The sequence below is a fragment of the Rhinatrema bivittatum genome, chromosome 6 (assembly GCF_901001135.1).
Source record: "Rhinatrema bivittatum chromosome 6, aRhiBiv1.1, whole genome shotgun sequence".
Lineage (NCBI taxonomy): Eukaryota > Metazoa > Chordata > Amphibia > Gymnophiona > Rhinatrematidae > Rhinatrema > Rhinatrema bivittatum.
The window spans coordinates 28,998,003-29,019,982 of NC_042620.1; the positions used below are offsets into that span (position 1 = coordinate 28,998,003).

The 21,980-nt window shown below is 43.4% G+C and overlaps 1 protein-coding gene across 3 annotated transcripts in view; it reads right to left on the reverse strand.

Moving 5' to 3' along the window:
• TFCP2L1 (transcription factor CP2 like 1) overlaps positions 1–21,980 on the reverse strand; it is a 101,552-nt gene that overhangs the window by 26,495 nt on the left and 53,077 nt on the right. For 2 of the 3 annotated variants that reach the window (XM_029605179.1, XM_029605178.1), the window contains exons 6-11: positions 19,897–20,049; positions 19,086–19,196; positions 13,076–13,167; positions 2,296–2,344; positions 2,101–2,194; positions 811–901 (exon numbers count right to left, since the gene is read on the reverse strand). In XM_029605179.1, coding sequence (XP_029461039.1) covers positions 811–901; positions 2,101–2,194; positions 2,296–2,344; positions 13,076–13,167; positions 19,086–19,196; positions 19,897–20,049 — 590 coding nt within the window. The remainder of the gene's footprint in view (positions 1–810; positions 902–2,100; positions 2,195–2,295; positions 2,345–13,075; positions 13,168–19,085; positions 19,197–19,896; positions 20,050–21,980) is intronic. The other variant, XM_029605180.1, reaches the window with a different exon arrangement.

Consider the following 21,980-nt stretch of genomic DNA (forward strand, 5'->3'; position numbering starts at 1 on the left):
CCTGTTTGCTCAAAGCTATAAGACTTGAATGGGGGGGGAAAATAAAAAAAAGGTTGAAAATGGGGCACCTTCCATTTGTCTTGGGGGTCCAGGAAAAAAAAAAATGGACTAATTTGTTGCATTTTACCCGTTTCAAACAAATGCACATCCCTAAATTTCCTTGGCGTAGCTGTATCATTCCCACCTATTTCTTTTGCCTCTAAAATTTCCTTCTTTTCCCATTCAGACTTTCTTGTATTCAGAGCACGAGTTTGTATATACCTTCCTCGTTTTTCGTTTCTATTTTCATTTTCGTTATTTGAATTAAATTATTTTTTAGTTATTTCCTGTTACATCCTTCTCCATATGCTAGTTGCATATACTTTTGTTTCTCAAATTGTTCTATGTATCATTGTTTCGTTCCAATGTAAACCGGGGTGAAGGCATGTGCTAAACCTCGGTATATAAAAGCTTCAAATAAATAAATAAAATACTGCCCCCTCCATTTACTTCTGAACTCATTTAGCGCTGAAGCAATAACTATTGCTGCTAGCAAAATACTTCATAAATTTTGCTCCCATTCAGCGTGAACTTACTTCCTTTAAAAAGGTAGTAAAACCTGTTATCCCTCAATTTTAGAAGATGCCCTCTTGTTTTGTTTGAGGCTGCTTTAGGATTCAGGTGCTGAGAGCTTAAGCTTATCACATGCTCTATTTCGGTATCATAAACCGCAGGAAGCTTTCTGGATTAATGGTATGGGACTCCAGAACTGCACCCGCACGCAGTTTTCTTGCAGCTAATACTGGAAGATAAACACTGCATCTTACTAACCTCCCTTTTATGGCATTATAGAGGCGGATTCCATCAGCAGGGCCACAGACCTGAACAAAGTCTTCTTTGGACATTTTCAGCAAGTCGGCACCTACGATGACCAAAGTTTTTTTTTTTTTTAAATAAAAGTTGTATTAAAAAAAAAAAAAAAGGGTGGGGGATGACAGGTAATTCTGCACTTCCTAGATCAAGATTTTATGAATGTGTGTGCAGTGCACTACTTACAGAAGTTGCACCACGATGGCAAAAAAAAAATATGTAAGAAACTGCACCTCTGACTACATTTTACTCTGAATGCAATTATTTACAGCCAAAATGTGCAGTTTATTTTTTTTTCATGAACACAATGGATAAAACTCTTTAGTGCATCTGGACCTTAGCTTTTCCATTTTTGCCAAGCAAGATAATAGAATACACCATTTCTATTATAACTAGCAATTTTGGGGGGGGGGGGGGGGGGGGGAATATATATATATAAATGCATCATAGGAAACAAAATCGAGAATGCACATTAACCTTTACTGATATCTGATAAAAGCAAAAGAAAGACCGGACTAAGGGAATGACCAACTCCAGGCTCTGCGATTTCCACTTTCCTGCCTGGAACAGCCTCCTCGCTGCTATCTGCTCATATTCAGGTCCCACCTAAACATCCACCTTTTTTGAGATTGCTTTTAAATTTTAGATCACAGCCTTGATGACGTTAAACCAATGTTTTCTATAACAGACATTTCCTGAAGACGCGTATTCGTCTCGTCTGTCTCTGAACTAGATTGCGGGATCCCCAGAGCAGGGACGGGGGCTCTTATGCGTCCCTGTACAGCACCGCGCACATCTGGCAGTGTAACACAAATAAGAAGGGATTGCTACTGGTTAAGGATGTGCATTCGTCCTGGTTTGGGGGAGAGCCCGAAACCCAAAGGAATTTTTCCTGAAATTTTGGGGAAAAAATTCGTTTTCGGGTTTAGCACACACAAAACACCCCCCCCCCCCCCCCCGTTAGTGCACACTAACACGAAATTTGGGTCTCCCCAAATTTTAAAGGCCTGAACCACGGGAAATATGAAATTTCCCGCGGCGGGCCGAAAATGAAGCCCGAACCTATAGGTTGGTGCTTCGCACATCCCTACTTATTGGCAGGAATCTAAATTCTGTCCACTTGGGCCCACAAAGCACAAGTCTGTGCTCGGGTTTCGCAAGCATTAAAAGATTTGCCACAGCTGGCCTCAAGTACTGCCCCCCCAGAGGGGCTTGAAGACGTGGCCGAAAAAAACCTAATCGTCAACTTACCGGAGAAGCTAGAGAACAGCCTGCAGAACTGAGAAAACCTGTTACGCTGCAGCCACTGCTGGGCATCCTGCATGGAGGCAGAGGGGAGAAGGTGCTACAGTGCAAAAAGAATAAGAGGCCTTGAAATGAATTTGTTCAGCAGTCTCCTAAAAAAACAAGAAAGCACCACATTAACGTGATCTCCCAAATACTTACGTCGCTGCTTGGAGGCGGTGGGTCTGCCTGGTGAGTCGGAGAACAGTTTCTAAAAGTTGTATAAAGTTGGGAAAGAAAAAGGTTAAATTACGATCAGTGCTTCTCTCTCCAATGCAAAAAAAGCTTTTTACTTCCTAACGTGTAGCCAGATGGACTCGGAACCAAGTGGGTTATGCGCTCCCCCCTGCTAGCAGATGGAGAGACGGGAGTCAGGTTTCAAAGCTGACGTCACCCTAAGATACACCCCTGCACCGACCTCAGCCATTCAGTATCTCTCCTAGCAGATGTGGACGCTATCCCCACACCAGCAGCGGTGTTTAGCGGAATTGCAGCACTAATCCAAACGAGAAATTTAACTTCAAATTCAAAAGGAAGATTGAGCCCCGCTCTCCTGCGGTGATACCAAAGGGTCCTTCCCCCAGTCGAGAATTCCTGAGGCGATTTCCGAGATCCCTCAGAGACGTGCCTTGGTCCAGTAGCCGGCTCCCAGCATGGACTTTGCTGCTAAAGCAGAGGGTGCAGAAGCCAAGCACGACGGTGAAGGCCTAAGCCCTCTCCTCCCGCAGCCAGAGACCGTCTCTGCACTCAGCCGGTAAGCACGGAAACCAGGTAAGTATAGAAGAACTTCTCCGAACCAGAGACTTGGAAGGGCTTCGGGAAGTCTATCCTCCGGTCTCCTTGCTGGGCGTGCCATACAGACATCGTTCCCGATCCCATTTGGGCGACAGAAGGGGGTTTCTGAGCAGCTTGACCGGGTCCCTGATGGGCTCAGCGGACTCCCCATGTGGCGATCCACAGCGGCACCATCTTCCCCCCTTCATCCGTCGGTGCGGGCCGGCCTTATGTGCGTGTGAATACGTGCATAGCTGCATGCACATCTTAGCACACAGCTGGCAGAGGCGAGTGTGCGCAGTTGAGAGGCATTAACCAGCTAAACACAAAAACTACAAAGGTTATGGCCCCGGCCGCAAAGAAGCCCAGACAACACTCCCTTTGCACGGCCTGCACAGTGACCTGGAATCCTGCCCGTCAGAACTGTGAGGAGGCGCAGGAAGGGCTGGATTCTCAAAACCTTTCCAAGTCCAGCCCATCCCAGTCGGAGGACAGATCAGCCACGGCCTTATCTGGCAGCACCCCGGACCTGAGCAATTCTGGGGCTGTGTCCTCCCTGGGAGAGGGAGGTTCAGCGACCCCTACCCCTGTTCCTCCTGGGCCAAATATGGACCCGGCAGCCTTCTCTTGGTTGTTCAGGTGCAGTCCGCCCCTACCCCAGCCCGGGCTGAGCCCCAGCTGGGAAGGCTTTGCCTTCCCAGCATGCCTCGAGACATGCCTCACTTCACCAAGGGTATTCCTGACAGGGACCCAGATACCATGGACGATGACAGGGAAATCCCTCCAGGCCTGGAGCCATACCGGACCATGCTTTGATTTTTTCCACAGAGACGAATTACCGGCCCTAGTCTCCCAGACCCTGAAGACTCTGGGAGTTCTGGGTACAGAATCCTATGTCTGAGCTAAAGAAGAACCCCATCCTGGAGTCTCTATGGAAAGCCTCTGGCTATTTCCCGATGCTGGAAGCCGAATTGACTGACCTGGAATGGGACGCCCCAAAGGCAAGTTTTAAAGGAGGTCGGGCCCTGGAGGCCTTGTATCCAGCGGTCAAGAAAAGCCTGCGTTTCCCAAAAGTGGACACCCTGATCTGCACAGTCTCGAAGAGAACAACTATCCCTGTAGAGAGAGGAGTGGCCTTGAAAGATGCTCACGATAGGCAGTTGGAATCCATCCTTAAGCAAGCCTTTGACGCGACAGTAATGACTCTGCAGATCGCTTCCTGTTGTGCCCTGGTGGCTCGCTTGTGTCTGCTTCTCTCAAGAGAGGCTGATAGCTCTGGGGTGCATGCCGGAGAGGTGATCAAACCAGCCACAGCCTTCCTGTGGATGCAAGCTCGGACCTAGTGCACACCTTGGCCAGAGGAGCAGCCTCAGTGGTGGTGGCCAGAAGACAGCTATGATTAAGTGGCCAGCAAACGCAACTTCTAAGGCAAACCTCAAAGATGTCCTTTAAGGGATCCCTCCTATTCAGAAGCGAATTGGAGAAGCTAGCCAGCAAGTGGGGTGAATCTCATGTCTAGGCTACCAGAAGAAAAAAAAAGGTTGCAGCACCCATGGGGGGGGTGTCAGGCCAGAGCCTCCCAGCCCTACAGAAACTCGTTTCAGTCATCTCGGCCCTTGGGAAGGTCTCAGTCCTTTCAGAACTGACAACCGAAGAGAGGAAAAGGTTTGGGTTCAAGTTAGACCCGAACTTCCCAGTGAAGTTGGGCCGACCCATCCATGGGAAGAGGAGATAGAGGGATAGTCTGCCCCCATCAACGGTGGGTTGAGATCATATCTGACAAATACGTACTGACATCTGAGAAGGTTACGCTCTGGAATTTCGCAGCATCCCTCAGGACAGGTTCATGTTACCTTGCCACTCCCAGCATAAGAAACTGGCAGTGGAATCCACATTGATAAGGCTCCTCAGTCTGAGGACTATAACTCCGGTACCTACACCCCAAGTAAATACGGAGCGTTATTCCATCTATTTCATCATGCCCAAGAAAAAGGGTTCATTCCGACTCATGCTGGATCTCAAGTGCATCAAGAGTCATCTGTGGATAATTCCCTTCCGCATGGATACTCTTCGCTCAGTCATAAATAGCAGTACAACCGGGAGAGTTCTTAACCTCCCTGGACCTCCGAGGCCTACCTTCATATTCCAATCCATCAAGACCACCATCAAGACCCAGTACTTCAAAGCATTTTCTACGCTTTGAAGTACTGGGCCAACATTACCAGTTCCGGGCATTGCCCTTCAGCCTGGCAACCGCCCCCAGAACATTCTCCAAAATTATGGTGGTTGTAGCAGCAACATTGAGGAAAGAAGGGATCCTGGTGCACCCTTACTTGGATGTCTGGCTGATCCAGGTGAAGTCGTTGGAAGAGAGTCAGGTCCCTTCTACTGGAGCTCGGTTGGATTGTTAACAAAGACAAGAGCAGCCTCAAGGCCTCTCAGTCCTTAGAGTTCCTAGGGGGGTCCAATTCAACACCAAGCAGAACAAGGTCTTCCTCCCTCCCTCGAGGAGGAGGAAACTGATGGACCAAGTGCGTCGGTTGACGAACACAATGCGTTCAAAGGTGTGGGACTATCTCCAGGTCCTCAGCCTCATGGCATCAACCCTGGAAGTAATACCATGGACAAGGGCACACATGCAGCCTCTCCCTACTGTCACGCTGGAACACACTGTCAAGACTACTCGATTCGCTTCCACCTAGGATGGAAGTATGTTCTTGGCTCCAGTGGTGGCTACAGGAAGTTCACCTAAGCAAGGGCATAAGCCTGTCCCTGAGCTGGATCATCCTCATGACAGACACAAGCCTCCGGTGGGGAGCTCACCGTCAGGAACTGACAGCCCAGGGACAGTGGACAGAGGAAGAGGCAAACTGCAACATAAACCACCTGAAGTGCGAGCGGTCAGATTAGCAAGCCTGGAGTTCAGCCACAAGCTCCAAGGGCAAGTAATCTGCGTGATGTTGGACAACGCAAGAATGGTGGCCTACAATCAACCACCAGGGAGGAACCAAGGACCACCAAATGTCCCTGAAAAAAGACCTCCTTATGGAATGGGCAGAGTTAAACCTACAAGGGATCTCAGCCTCCCACATTGTGGGAAAAGACAACATCACAACAGACCCAGCAGGAAAAGCCTGGATCCAGGGGCATGGACACTGTCAACCAGAGGCTTCCAGCTTTTAGTAGATTGCTGGGGCCTCCCATCCATCAACCTACTGGCTACATCTCACAGTGGGAAGGTTCCCTAGTTCCTCAGTCAGACGACTGAATCAGTGCTCCCAAGAGATTGATGCTTTTGTCCAGCCAGAGGAGGACTTACTGTACGTCTTCCCTCCATAGCCTCTACTGGGAAAGATCATCCGCAAGATCGACCACCAAAGGATTAGTCCTTCTGGTGGCCCTGGATTGGCCCAGACACCCATTGTTTGCAGATATGCAGAGGCTTCTTATGGAGAGTCCTCTTTACCTCCCCCTCACACAGGGATCTTCTCCAGCAAGACCAGATTCTTCACAAAGATCCAACTTTATTCTCTTACGGTCTGGCCCTTGAGAGGGTTTGCCTGACTATGTTTGGTTATTCAGTGGCTGTGATCACCACATTGCTCTGCGCATAGAAGTTATCAACGTCCCTGGTGTACATACGGATTTGGAGAATATTTGAGGCCTGGTGCGAGGAACATGGGGTGCCCCCCCCAAACAGCCAAGATCCCCATGATTCTGGAATTTTTACAGGACGGCCTGAATAAAGTATTGTCCCTCAACTCCCTGAAGGTCCAGGAGGCAGCCATCTCCTGCTTCAGGGCCAAGGTGAACGGAAACCATCTGTTGGCGCATTCGGACTTGGCCTGTATCCTAAAAAGGGGTTAAACAACCCCAACCACTCAAAGTGGCTGGTCCCCTATGAAACCTCAATCTAGTATTGGACTTCCTAGCAGGGCCTTCCTTCATCAGACCACTGTGCAGTCTGTCGCTACACCTGTTAACACTAAAGACTGTATTCTTGGTGCAGATATGCTCAGCTCATTGCATCTCGGAACGTTCCTTCGATTTACTCCAGGAACAGTACAGCTTCTCACCGTCCCCTCCTTGCCAAAGGTGGTCTCGGAGTTTCACCTGAACCAATCCATCTCCTTACCGTCCCCAGATAGACACAAGGACATGGAAGACTACCGCCTTCTTCGCTATATAAACGTCGGTAGACTTAGTGCGGTATCTGGAACATAGAGAACTGGTGCGCAAGAGATCGCTTGTTTATTCTTCACAGGGGAAAGAAACAGGGTGAAGCAGTTTTGCAAGCTACAATAGCTCGCTGGATCAAGGAAGTAATCAAGGGAGCTTACGTACAAGGCAGGGAAGCCTTTACCCCTTCAAGTCATAGCTCATTCTACCAGGGCCCAGGCAGTATCCTGGGTGGAAGCTAAGCTACTGTCTCCCATCGACATCTGTTGAGCAACGATGTGGTCCTCCTTACACACCTTCTCCAGGTTCTACTGCCTGGAGGTGGTGTGAAAGGTGAGGCCACAGCTTTTGCAAGGGCAGTGCTAACCGGACCATGGGCAGCCTCCCACCCCATTTGGGAGTACCTTTTGTCCATCCCATTGGTCCTGAGTCCATCTGGCTACACGCTAGGAAATGGAGAAATTACTTACCTGATAATTTCGTTTTCCTTAGTGTAGACAGATGGACTCAGCATCTCACCCATGGCTGCCCAGGAGAGGCGCCAAGGCATCACCCATGAGGCGAACCTCAATTCCATATGAATATGGGTAAGCCGTTGCCCTATCCCTAGTACAGGGCATCTATAGTATTTACTGGGTTTCAGCGCTTATGTTGGTTGAGTACAGTTGCAGTCTCCAGTTTTTAATCAAGTTGTATCCAAATTCTAATCAAGTTCTTCAATAATATATCCACAAAGGCTTTTTGAAGAGAATACTGAATGGTTGAGGACACAGAAGGGGTATATCTAGGGTGACATCAGCTTTGAAACCTGACTCCATCTCCAACCAAAATGATAAGGGGATGGAACAGCTCCCCTATGAGGAAAGGCTGAAGAGGTTAGGACTTTTCAGCTTGGAGAAGAGACGGCTGAGGGGGGATATGATAGAGGTCTTTACGATCATGAGAGGTCTAGAACGAGTAGATGTGAATCTGTTATTTACACTCGAATAATAGAAGGACTAGGGGGCATTCCATGAAGTTAGCAAGTAGCACATTTAAGACTAATTGGAGAAAATTATTTTTCACTCAACACAATTAAGCACTGAAATTTGTTGCCAGAGGATGTGGTTAGTGCAGTTAGTGTAGCTGGGTTCAAAAAAGGTTTGGATAAGTTCTTGGAGAAGTCCATTAACTGCTATTAATCAAATTTACTTAAGGAATAGCCACTGCTATTAATTGCATCAGTAGCATGGGATCTTCTTAGTGTTTGGGTAATTGCCAGGTTCGGCCTCTGTTGGAAACAGGATGCTGGGCTTGATGGACCCTTTGTCTGACCCAGCATGGCAATTTATGTTCATCTACTGGCAGGGGAGCATATAATCCATTGGTCCCGAGTTCATCTGTCTACACTAAGGAAAACAAAATTATCAGGTAAGAAATGTCTCCATTTTTTTTTCCTGCCAAACTGCTTGAGATTGTACTTTGATCATTTTCTGTTTGATTGCTATTTCCAAGCAGAAATTGGTACAACTAGATACGAGATCAGGCCACGTAAATCCTACATCAGGAGGTCGATATTCAAAAGACGTATCCAGCTAGAATTATCCAGATAAGTCAGGGGTGTTTCCAGTTAACTTATCTGGCTCACTCTGGATCGTGCTATAGGGCTGTCCTAAAGCTAGCCAAACATATCTGGCTAAGTTTAAGATAGCCGGGTATAATCAACAGCTAACTGAGCCACTCAGTGGCTGAATATTTCCCCCCACACTTAAAAAAAAAATTTAATAAATATATATATATATATATATATATATAAATTTAACAAAATTACACAAAAGCTGAACTTCAAAGTGGCTTTTTTTTTTTTAAGAGGAAAAAAACTACTTCTACAAAATAAAATTGAAAATACATTTTATAAGAAATTCTGAAGCACTCCTATTTTATCAACAAGAAACAAATTTTTACATACAAATAATTTTTTGTCTCATAGAAGCTCAGATTTAACTGAAACTCAATTACTATTTTACAGTATTAGAGGTGGTTGATATTCTGCGCCACTTAAAGCGATTAAGTTCCGACTTAGCCGGTTAAGTGGCGCCATCCCAAAAACCCTTTGCCTGCTCTGGCCAGCCGCCACTTACCTGCCTGTTTATTCAGCTAAACAGCCAGATAAATTGGGGCAGGGTGGGAGGAGTTCCTTATCCAGCCAAAGATAACTGGGTGAAGTGCCAATTTTTTCGCACTCTCTGGCTCAGTTAGCTGTTCTAGATTTATGTGGCTATTTGGCTGACCTGCAGTTAAGCTGCTTCTCTGGCTGACTAAGGTAGTTCAGTTTATTATTAGCAGTGCCACGTTAAAACCAGATAAGTTTATCCAGCCGGCTTGCTCAGCCACATAGCGGCCAAATATTGGCCTCAAAGCTTTTCCAGGTGCCAGCAGCCCAGAGCATAGAGCCGCAGGACTAGCTTTCACATTCCACCAGGGTGTAAATTTTGTCTGGACTTAGTCCTGGGCCTGAGTGTGGCCCCCACTTTCATAGCACATCCTAGAAAAAGAAAAAAAAAAAAAAAAGAGGCTACCAAAATCTCCCCCTCAAAAAATCACCAGGACCCAATTCTCAAAAAAAAAAAAAAAAGGTGTCGTCCCATTTTCTGCCCACAGCAAAAACATCCCTTAAGAAATGACAGTTTTTTTTTCCCCTGTTCTGTGCCCGCAGGAAAATAAATCTTCCTGGATTAAGGTTGACAGTTTGTCAGGCAATCTGACAAGTGTCATGCACTGTGCAGCTACACGCCCGGCAAGTGGATGCACCAGACGCAGTCGAAGGCGCATGTATGACTTAACATTCTTTCTAGCAGTGTGGCATGCCCAGGGTGTGCACTGCGAAAGTCGCCAAGAGCGACCAGTCACGTGGCACCAAAATACCCAAGATGCGTTTGGTGCAATTACATTCATTTTTTGAAAAGTTTTCTTCGAGCAGCCTCTCAAACACGTTTATGGTGCCAGTGACCGGCACAAGAAGTCACTTCTCCTTCAAACCCTCCAGTTTGCTCTTTAATACTCTCCTCAGGGGTTGAATCCCATTAGGGAGCTGTTTTGGACCACACTAGGTTCTTGATCCTACACTGGAGGAGTAAAAGTAGAAAAGAAACTTGCTTTTTACTGGACACAAAAAAAAGCATTTACAGGGAGAATGAGAGGACGGTTTATAAAAACAGCTAAGGAGAGAAAGAGAGCAACTTTAACAAAAAAAAACACAAAAAAAATAGATGATATCCTAATCATGGAAAATAAAAACCCATACTAAAGATTTTATGAAAATGACCAGGCACCTCTCTTGTTCTACAACTCTGAGCTTGCCCTCCCACGACCTGAAAATACAGGTTCAGCTCCCACAGGAGTTTGATAGCACACATAAGCTCCTCCAGTAGTGCTGATTGTGTTTGCATCCTGTTCAATTTTACTTCTGATGAAGTAAAAGCTAAGATCAGCTACTGCTTCAGAAAGCCAGAGCTACTGTATAGGAGGAAGAGTACGCTACCACTCTACAGAACTTCAAGGGGGGGGTCACAGAAAGCATAGAGGTCTCACACTAATTCCCAGTCTCAGTTATGCAATCCATAAGGGCCGTGAAGAGAAGCATAGTAAGAGATTTCAAAGCTGTCATTAAATGAAGGTGTGGGGCAGGGGATTATATAGAGGCTGATGAAGAGAGGAAATGCTTAAATTTCTGTTCAGTAGGCCTCAACTGTCAGAAAACTATTTGCAAGGAGCTAGCAAAACTGCAAAGCAGATAAAGCGATGAGGCCAGAAGGGATAAAAATCAGAAGTTCCTTCCCACTCTCTGACCTATTTAATGCTTCTTTAGAGTCCAGAGTGCCTCCAAAAGGACTCGACAGAGGCAGTTGTAGTTCTCTCTCAAAAACGATATAGTTGTAATGGAGAAGGTACAGAGAAGGGCGACCAAAATGATAAAGGGGATGGAACAGCTCCCCTATGAGGAAAGGCTAAAGAGGTTAGGACTTTCCAGCTTGGAGAAGAGACGGCTGAGGGGGGATACGATAGAGGTCTAGAATGGGTAAACCTGAATCCGTTATTTACTTTTTCGGATAATAGAAGGACTAGAGGGAAGTTAGCATGAAGCACATTTAAAAAAATTAGAACGTTCTCTCATTCAACACACAAACTCTGGAATTTGTTACCAGAGGATGTGGTCAGAGTAGTTAGGGTAGCTGGTTTTAAAAAAGTTTGGATAAGTTCTTTGAGAAGTCCATTACCTGCTATTAATCAAGTTGACTTAGAAAATAGCCACTGCTATTACTAGCAACGGTAACATGGAATAGACTTAGTTTTTGGGTACTTGCCAGGTTCTTATGGCCTGGATTGGCCAATGTTGGAAACAGGATGCTGGGCTTGATGGACCCTTGGTCTGACCCAGTATGGCATGTTCTTATGTTCTAAAGTAGAATTAAGGAAGTGTCTTAAGTCAGGCCGGTTAGTCTGACCTCCGTGGTGAGCAAACTGATAAGAATCAGCGCCAAGAGGATAGTGCAGTTTCTGGAATCCAATGGATTACAGGATCCGAGCAGAATGGCTTTACCAGAGGTAAGTCTTGTCAGACAAATCTACTCAAGTTTCTTTGACCGGGTGACCAGAGAATTTGAATAGGGGAGAATGCTAGATGTTGCATATTTGGATTTTGGCAAGGTTGAGACACTGTTCCGCACAGGGGATTCAAACTGAATGCCCTTGGTAGGGACCGTAAAGTGGGTTAGAAACTGAATGAATGGCAGGCAAAGGGTGGTTGTAAACTGGAAACATGATGTGTGGGGTTGCCAGTAGAATGATGCAGGAAACCAATCCTGTCTGGTTCTTCAACATTTTTGTAAGCAATGCTGTGGAAGGCCTATCAGGAAAGGTTTGGGGGGTTTTTTTTTCTTCTTCAAACACCACCAAAATGTGCAACAGGGTAGACACCGTGGAAGGTGTGGAAAAGACCATGAAGAATCTAGTGAAGACTAAGAAATAGTCTAGAGTCTGGCAGCTAGGATTTAATGCAAAAAAATCCCCCAAGGAGCGAGTACAGTACAGGGGACGAAGCTCTTCCAGGCGCCAAACGAGAGCGGAATTATATCCGATGGTCACAATAGGGGAATTCTCAGTCAGTTTGCACAGCACATTTCCAAGAGATTTTCAAAAGCAAAACACGAACATAAGTTCACTTTCAAAATTCATATGTAATTGGCCAGGTGTATGTAAAGATTCACTCGCAAAACGTTGCACTTCCTCTTCGACAGGCTAACTTTGTACGTGCAAGCCTTACTCGTGTGTATACATACATGGGTCCTTAATTGCTGATCCTCCCCCACCTTCAGCCTGGGCATGCCTCTGTTCTGTTCATGTAAACCGGGTTACGCACAAAAACTCCGGCCAATTTTGTAACAGCCATTTTACATGTCTAAAAGGTTTTGAAAATTACCCTCCCCCCCAACCAAGGGTTTTTAGGTAAATAGGGGGGAGGCATGTGCAGCAGGAAAGTCTGTAGGAGTCTGATGAGCCCTCTTCTGCTGGTCTGCATACTCTAAAGACTGCAGCTCCTAACAGGATCCAAAGTGAAGAGTCGATCCAGAGGGAAACTAACAAACCTGGTCAGAGTCTTCAAAATCAAAAAATATGGGGACTGACTTAAAGATGTAAACATGAATAACCTGGATGAAAGCAGGGAAAGGGGAAACAGGATAGAGATAATCTTGAATAAATGCACAAGAGGCAGGCTCTGGCATGAAGGCGAGAGACTGCTAGATTCAGGAGGGATCCAAGGATGGTGAAAGCATGGAAGAGCCTCCCTGCAAAGGGACAGCATCCGAATTCAGGAGGAGGACATGGGACAAGCACAGAGGATGCGAGGGAAAGGAAGGGACCAATAGAGCTGAACAGATGTGGATGGGCTTTATCTGCCGCCATGTTCTATGTTTCTGCTCCAAAACTGAAATAAAAATGCATTACATACCCCTCTCCAATGCTGAAACTGTTTGGTGAGCTGTTGTAACCTGGAGATGGGGAGTTGTTTGCCTGATATAGCGCTTCTGGCCATGGGGAGCACTGGAAAAAAAAGAGAACAAAGAATAGGACAATATGGGCAATGAGATATAAGCAGACAAAAAAAACAAAACAAAGCCCACGTGTACACAAAGACTTGGACAGTAAATCTATAGGAGACTTCTACACCAGCCGTAAGGATCTCCTTGCCACGATAAGTCTCTGCTCTGGAGGGGAGGGGGGTGTCAATGTTTGGAGACAGAACAAATGGAGGTCCCGGTCCCACCTCCATACCCAAAAGTCAAGATCTCCTGTACAACCGAGGGGGATGCATTCAATTCTGTGGTGAGACTGGAGTCTATTTCAGACATACAGTACATCGTATCCTATCTACAGCAATACGCAGAGTGCGATTCCGTTACAACCCTCAGACGAATGGGAACATGCTCACAAGCGCTCAGCAACTCCTGCGGGAGTGCAGGGAGGGGTTGATATAGAAATAGGAGCCCATAAAACAGCGTGTTAATGTCATTCGCAGATTCATGGAAAACACATTGACACTGGCCCACATGGAATTCAGGTATTTGCAGCCAAGACGCCAAAGGGGCAACGCAAACATTGTCAAAGGAGTACTGTGTAATCTTAGCAAACACTCGAGGACCTGTATTATCTGATGCAGCGGACTTAAATACATTACCACAAATAGCAAATAATTCTACCTCTAGGGATTTCAAGAGGGTTCAGCATATGTGCGCACACGTACCGGACAGCGTGTAAACACTGCAAAGATTAGACCTTCAGTGTTATTTGCATTAGCAGACTACTTGACTATTTAAGTTTATACACGAGGTCTTGAAAACAGCTCAATTTGCACTGGATGGTTTTCCTTTGGACCAATGCATGCAGGAAAGGAAAAACAAGATGCACTGATGTATACGATATTGACTGATGTCATCTGTTACCCACTAACATTCTGGTAAACGGGATACAACTCTCCAGGGACTTTATCCTGGTTATCAAAAAAAAAAAACCAACACACACAGAGGCAGGGAATTTCTTATAAATAAAAGCCATGCAAGCCACTTCTCCAATTCTAACACCCATCCCATAATCAACTAACAAAAACATCCTTCAAAAATTGGAAGAAGGATCCATCTGAAGAAAATAGGATAAAACATAAGCATTGTCAAGCTAAGTGTAAAACATTGATAAGACAGGCGAAGAGAGAATTTATTTAACAACTTTTAATATACCGACGTTCGTATGGCACATCACGCCGGTTTACAAGTAACTCAAGTAAAGGAGGAAATTACAATGAACAGGGGGTAAGGGATGGGAGCAGGCCAGAAAAAGGAGAGGGCTGAAGGGAGACAGGAGACAGGAGAAGAGAGAGAAATGATAGGCAGCATGAAAAAAAACAACCGTCAAAATAGAAAGGAACTTATTTACAAAAAATCTATATACAATAGTTGCAACTAAAATAATTTTGATTATCTCCGTTTAACTGAACAAATTTGTGAAATTGCAGAACGATACAATAAGGGAAAGCGGGGGATGGCAATGAGGTATTGCCTTAGGATAGGGGAGGGTAGGCAGGGGGGGAGAGGGGAGACTATGGCTAGGAGAGAGGGACTAGGTTGGTGTGTCTAGGTTTGATTGGTTTCAGGATAGGCCTTTCTGAAAAGCCAAGTTTTTATGCCTTTTTTGAAGGTGGCCAGGCAGGGTTCAAGGCGGAGAATGGTGGGGAGGGAGTTCCAGAGTGTAGGGCCCGCTATGGTAAAGGCCCTTTCTCTCGTGGAGGTGAGATGAGCGATTTTAAGGGAGGGAGTATGAAGGGTACCTGCGTGGGAGGATCTGGTGGGACGGTTAGTTTTACGGAAATGCGGCGGGTCCTTGAGCCAAGGGTTGGTTTTGTGGAAATTTGAAATGAAATTGGCCATAGAGGCAAAAACTCATAATAAAAACTTTTTAAAATATATCCAAAGCAAGAAACCTGTGAGGGAGTTGGTTGGACTATTAGATGACAGAGGGGTTAAAGGGGCTCTTAGGGAAGATAAAGCCATTGCAGAAAGACTAAATGAATTCTTTGCCTCCGTGTTTACAAATGAGGATGTTCCGGAGATGGTTTTCAGGGGTGATAAGTCAGACGAACTGAACGAAATCAATGTGAACCTGGAAGATGTAGTAGGCCAGATTGACAAAATAATGAGTAGCAAATCTCCTGGACAGGATGGTATGCATCCTAGGGTTCTGAAGGAACTAAAAAATGAGATTTCAGATCTGTTAGTTAAAATTTGTAACCTATCATTAAAATCATCCATTGTACCTGAAGACTGGAGGGTAGCCAATGTAACCCCAATATTTAAAAAAGGCTCCAGGGGCGATCCGGGTAACTATAGACCAGTGAGCCTGACTTCAGTGCTGGGAAAAATAGTGGAAACTATTGTGAAGATCAAAATCGTAGAGCATACAGAGAGACATGATTTAATGGAACACAGTCAACATGGATTTACCCAAGGGAAGTCTTGCCTAACAAATCTGCTTCATTTTTTTGAAGGGGTTAATAAACATGTGGATAAAGGTAAACCAGTAGATGTAAAAAAAATTTACATCTACTGGTTTATCCTTTTTGCAAAAATTGACTACTGCAACTCCATTCTAATCGGCCTTCCAGCAATCACGACAAAACCATTACAAATGCTACAGAACTCTGCAGCCAGGATCCTTACCAATACCGGCAGAGCGGAACACATCACTCCTATACTTAAGAGTCTTCACTGGCTCCCCATTAAGTTCAGAATTATATACAAAGTGCTAACTATAATACACAAAACCATCCACTCACAAACCACACTCGAATTAACCTGCCCTCTCCGATCTCAATCTACCTCCAGACCCACTAGAACAATGTATTTAGGCACCCTTTATGTACCCCCTGCTAAGTCCTCAATGAAGAAACGTGCCTTCTCGATTGCAGGTCCCTATCACTGGAACAATCTGCCTTCGGACTTGCGCCTAGAACCATGCCTGCGGACATTCAAGAAGAATCTGAAAACCTGGCTCTTCACCAAAGCCTTCACTTAAATTCCCATGCTAAAGTACCAGACTACCTATAATACACCATAAACATTAATGTTTCACTTGTATATTACGTCATGTTCAATGCATACCCATTCATTAATTGCTCTCTGTAAAAATTCCAATGCCTAATTCATAATATTTCCATGTTTAATGTATACCTTTTTTTTTTTTTTTTTAAATTAACTGTGCACTGTTGATTGTTTACTGTTCTATGTACACCATGTATATGGTAATTCTAATGCTGGTTATCTGTAAACCGAAGCGATATGTACTAGTACATGATCTTCGGTATATAAAAGTCTTTAAATAAATAAATAAATAATAGATGTAGTGTATTTGGATTTTCAGAAGGCGTTTGACAAAGTCCCTCATGAGAGGCTTCTACGAAAACTAAAAAGTCATGGGATAGGAGGCGATGTCCTTTCGTGGATTACAAACTGGTTAAAAGACAGGAAACAGAGTAGGATTAAATGGTCAATTTTCTCAGTGGAAAAGGGTAAACAGTGGAGTGCCTCAGGGATCTGTACTTGGACCAGTGCTTTTCAATATATTTATAAATGATCTGGAAAGGAATACGACGAGTGAGGTTATCAAATTTGCAGATGATACAAAATTATTCAGAGTAGTTATATCACAAGCAGACTGATACATTGCAGGAGGACTTTGCAAGACTTTAAGATTGGGCATCCAAATGGCAGATTAAATTTAATGTGGACAAGTGCAAGGTGTTACATATAGGGAAAAATAACCGTTGCTGTAGTTACACGATGTTAGGTTCCATATTAGGAACTACCACCCAGGAAAAAGATCTAGGCATCATAGCAGATAATACTTTAAAATTGTCAGCTCAGTGTGCTGCAGCAGTCAAAAAAGCAAATAGAATGTTGGGAATTATTAGGAAGGGAATGGTTAATAGAACAGAAAATGTTATAATGCCTCTGTATCGCTCCATGGTGAGACCACACCTTGAATACTGTGTACAATTCTGGTCGCCGCATCTCAAAAAAGATATAGTTGCGATGGAGAAGGTACAGAGAAGGGCAACCAAAATGATAAAGGGGATGGAACAGCTTCCCTTTGAGGAAAGGCTGAAGAGGTTAGGGCTGTTCAGCTTGGAGAAGAGACGGCTGAGGGGGGATATGATAGAGGTCTTTAAGATCATGAGAGGTCTTGAACGAGTAGATGTGACTCATTTTCACTTTTGAATAATAGGACTAGGGGGCATTCCATGAAGTTAGCAAGTAGCACATTTAAGACTAATTGGAGAAAATTCTTTTTCACTCAATGCACAATAAAGCTCTGGAATTTGTTGCCAGAGGATGTGGTTAGTGCAGTTAGTGTATCTGGGTACAAAAAAGGTTTGGATACGTTCTTGGAGGAGAAGTCCATTAATGGCTATTAATCAATTTTACTTAGGGAGTAGCCACTGCTATTAATTGCATCAGTAGCATGGGATCTTCTTAGTGTTTGGGTAATTGCCAGGTTCTTGTGGCCTGGTTTTGGCCTCTGTTGGAAACAGGATGCTGGGTTTGATGGACCCTTGGTCTGACCCAGCATGGCAATTTCTTATGTTCACTAATCTCCCTTCTCTCTCACGCCCTACAAATTCTTACTACCAAAACAATGTTGAAAGTAAAGATTACTTTATTACAATTCCATAATTAAACCCATACATACACTGATCACCAGCAGAGGCCAAAAATTAATGCAATGAAAAGGAAATTATTCCTTACCCGCTAATTTTCATTCCTGTAGTACCACGGATCAGTAGACAATAAGGGGGCGATATGCAGAGGTAACACTACTAAAAGCCAAGGGACATCTTTTCTTGTTTAAACCATAAATTTGCTATGTCCCACTTGAACACACAAATTTATCCTCCTGGCAGGAGTATAGAATGCAGGGTCTTACCAAGCCCCATTTTAAGGCTGCTCTTGCTATATTAAGTACTTTATTTTTACAGCCGGGTCTTCTGATCACTAGTGGAGCTGTCCTTTTATTAAGAATTTCTGGCAGGAAGTACATGACATATCTAGAATCCCCGGGGTCACTATAGCATCTCAGATTCCAGTTTTAATTGTTCGGCTTAATTACTCAAAGAGATAATCCCCTGAGGAAATAAGATTCAATTTATTATCTGCTTTTGGCAGAAAGGAGGCACGCTGGTTGGATATTGGAAATGGAATTTCTCCTCCCTCCACCCTAATAGAAATGGATGCAGAAGATTTGGAATATAGTAGCTCTGGACAAGTTAACATGGGACTTAAAAGGGGGATTTGCTTCTTTTGTGACACTTGGGGGATCCTTTCCTCAATTTTGATAAACCAGAATATGGTTTACATGGACAAAATATAGATGACTACCAATCCTATCTTGGTCATGGGTGCAGTCTACTTCTCTGCTAGTTTTGTACTTTGCCATAAGATATGGGAAGAGAAGGGACAACATATTGTTTTGGGAGGGGGGGATTGTTTTCTTACTCTTAAGATGACTGTTAATGCCTTGAGTTGTAACTTTTCAGAGGACTTGAACTTCATGGATACTTGTTTATTATGTACGATATAAATTTTGGAAAAAAAAATCACACCCCCCCCCCCCCCAAAAAAAACCCCAAAAAACGTTTTAGCACTACAGCATTGTTAGACATAGTAGACAGCGCTATACTCATTCTTTGCATGCATTAGTGTAAAGATGCTTGCACAACAGTGCCCTGATTCATTTAGACTCAAATGACGGAAGCGGACGAGACAGAGAAGCTTGAATGTTTATATCTGCTCAAAAGAAGTTAAAAATAAAAAAAAGCCACACCACTGCAGAGTTAAACACTTGAAGGTCAAGAATTTTGGGGTAAAACTAAAAATACAGTGCAGAACACTAGAGATCAAGTTTTAATTTCTCACCTCTGTAAGAATAGTAGTTTCATACGAAGGTTGGTACTTTTCTTTCTCCTGAGCAGTCCTCTTTTCCATTTTCTCTCTGTCAGTCTTCTGTTTCCGATCTGCTCCCTTTGGCTGTAAGTAGAGAGCAGAAGGCGCTTCACGAGACACAGGATCTAACACCACCTTTTGTAGGCGCAGCTGTCTGCTCATCTCCATCAGTACCACTTCCCTTTCTACTACAGACAGCTCCAGTGTTTCAGGTTTACTCAGGTAAGCTTGGGCTACCAAATAAATGGCTCTAGGTCATGCAAGAATTAAGTGGCCCTTAAAAGTTAGGCGGGTTATACAGTCCTAGTTCTTAAGCAATATGTTAGGGGTGACTTTGGGAGGGAAAAAAAGGAAACGTACTTGTGCAAAAAAAGTCAGAGGCCTGAAATTCCAATGGGCTGATGAGGAGTGGTTAGAGCACTGGACTACGAGTCAGGAGAAATCCTGGGACATGAGTTCAAGAATCACCTCTAGTGCGGACTCTGTGACCTTGGGCAAGTCACTTATCGCCTTGTACCTCTGGGACCCAGCTGAAAACAAGGTATTTGACATAATCTGGCTTTCCCAAATCAATAATTTAATTTAACATAATTTAATGTGCTACTATAAAAACAGCCCTTCAGCAAGAGAACGAAGGTACAGTCACGAGCTGTGTAAGAATTAGAGCGCTTCAACTCTCAGCTTCGGCAAGTTCCTGTCCCTGCAAACAATCAGGGAAGGAAGAGCAAGCCTAGTACTCTCACCGTTATCAGAGGAAGGTTAAGAGAGCAGATCACCTGCATACCTTAAATACTTTGATCTGACAGCTCCCGGAGTGCAAGTGCTCTGTGTATTCACCATTCTCGTTCTGTTTGAAGGTGTCAATTTGGACCCGAAAGGGGACGCCCTTCTCTCCTCCATGTTTCCTTGGAGTAAATTCTGTGCTGATGCAATGAACCTAATAAAAAAAAACAAAAAAAAAAAACCCCACATTGTTTTGATGTGGAAACGTAAAAGGCAAAAAAGCTTTTTTAAAAAAATACCTTCCCTCTTCCCACACTGAAAGCGAATCTGCTGTTCAAAATAATTTTTTTTAATGCATAGAGGAAAATTAAAGAACTTATCTGGATTACCTAAACCAGACCCACAAAACAAGAAGGGAGGCGATCTATGAAAGCCGTATTGGTATCAAAACAAGACAGATGCCAAATGTCCTTTGTGAACATTTATTGAAGTGGAGACGTAAAAATGCCCAATTCAGGCCAAGTTTAAAATACATAAATATTTATGCACATACTCACAAAACTAAAACACAAATATGGTACACACCATTACATAAATAAAATACTGAATAAAAACATGAACAATAATTGCAAATAAAGTGGTGACATCACATACTGATATAAAAACAGAAATTGAAGCAAACAAGAACCTTCAATAGATGAAAAATTGTAAATAAACCATCTCAGTGAGCAGGGTACATAACTAAAATACTAAAGAAAAGAGACAAAAAGGAGGTTATTGAGCAAAAAAAAAAAAAAACAAAAACCCACAAACTTAAAATGGCTATATACGTGATATTGTGAAATCTAATGAACTGCACATATAAAAATCAGTAAAACCAAAAAAAAAAAACCATATAACCAAAGAACAAGAAGGTTTGTGAATGATAATGAGATTACCTGATTTGTTCAAGAATCTGAACCTACATATATCGTTCAGTTTGCAGGTTTGAACAGCATCAGTCAATTCCTATCTGCAATGGATGGTTCATTGTTTGTGACTATAGGTGTTATATTTGTCAAACATTTTATTAATTCTGTGTGTGTTCTTGTCAATCCACTGTGAATTAACATGGTGGCTTCGTTGTCCATTATATCCTAAGGTGAATAAATACTGCCTGCACAAAATGTGCCGTTCATTGCACAGAGCAATGGCTCTATAGCATACTCTGCTATTATCGGTCTGACAACATATATAAACTCAATTCAAGGTAAGCTTTGTATTTTAACAAAAGAACAAAACACACTTTAATTCAAAACTAATACTAGTATATCTTTATGAAACTAATACTCATATCTTTTTAAATAGCAGCCATGGAGATTAAGTCACAAACTGTTGACTGATAGTAAAAGTACGCTTGAAGCGTGATCGCTATAAATGAATGCAGTCTCAAATCTCCAACGGGATATTTAAACATCTGACCGAAGAGAGAGCTTAAAATAAAACAAATCTTACCAGTTCGATAACGCTCAACAGTGTAGTTTCCATCTTATCGTATATTAGTGCTTGCTTCTTTCCTATGATTTTATAAAGCAAAAAAGGTGCCAAAACCAAGGGGGCGTGTCTACAAAATCATCCATACTATGAAAAGGCAACTTTTAAATTCTAGTTTGACAATGTGAAAAAAAATGTGCTCTATAAAAATACCCAAATAAGAAAAAAAAAAAAAAAAAAAAAAAAAAAGTTCACCTTATTTTAAAACTTAGAGAAAAATGCAACAGTATGTCACTCACCATGATAGGCGTGTCTAAAAAAAAAGACACGCCCTTTTTGTGAGTAAGAGACACTTTTCATACACTTAACTTTTTTTTTTATAATAAGAAAAAAAAACAGCGAATTTCCTCACTAAGTTGGCCAAGTTTTACATAAGAAGTTTTCACACTGTTAACTATCATTTTTTCCTAATTTTCTTTAGACACTCCTATCATGGTGAGTGACAGATACTGTTGCATTTTCTCTAAGTTTAAAATAAGTTAAAAAAAAAAAATTCACCTTATTTGGGAATTTTTATATGGCACATTTTTTCACACTGTCAAACAAGAATTTAAAAGTTGCCTTTTCATAGTATGGATGATTTTGTAGACACGCCCCCTTGGTTTTGGCACC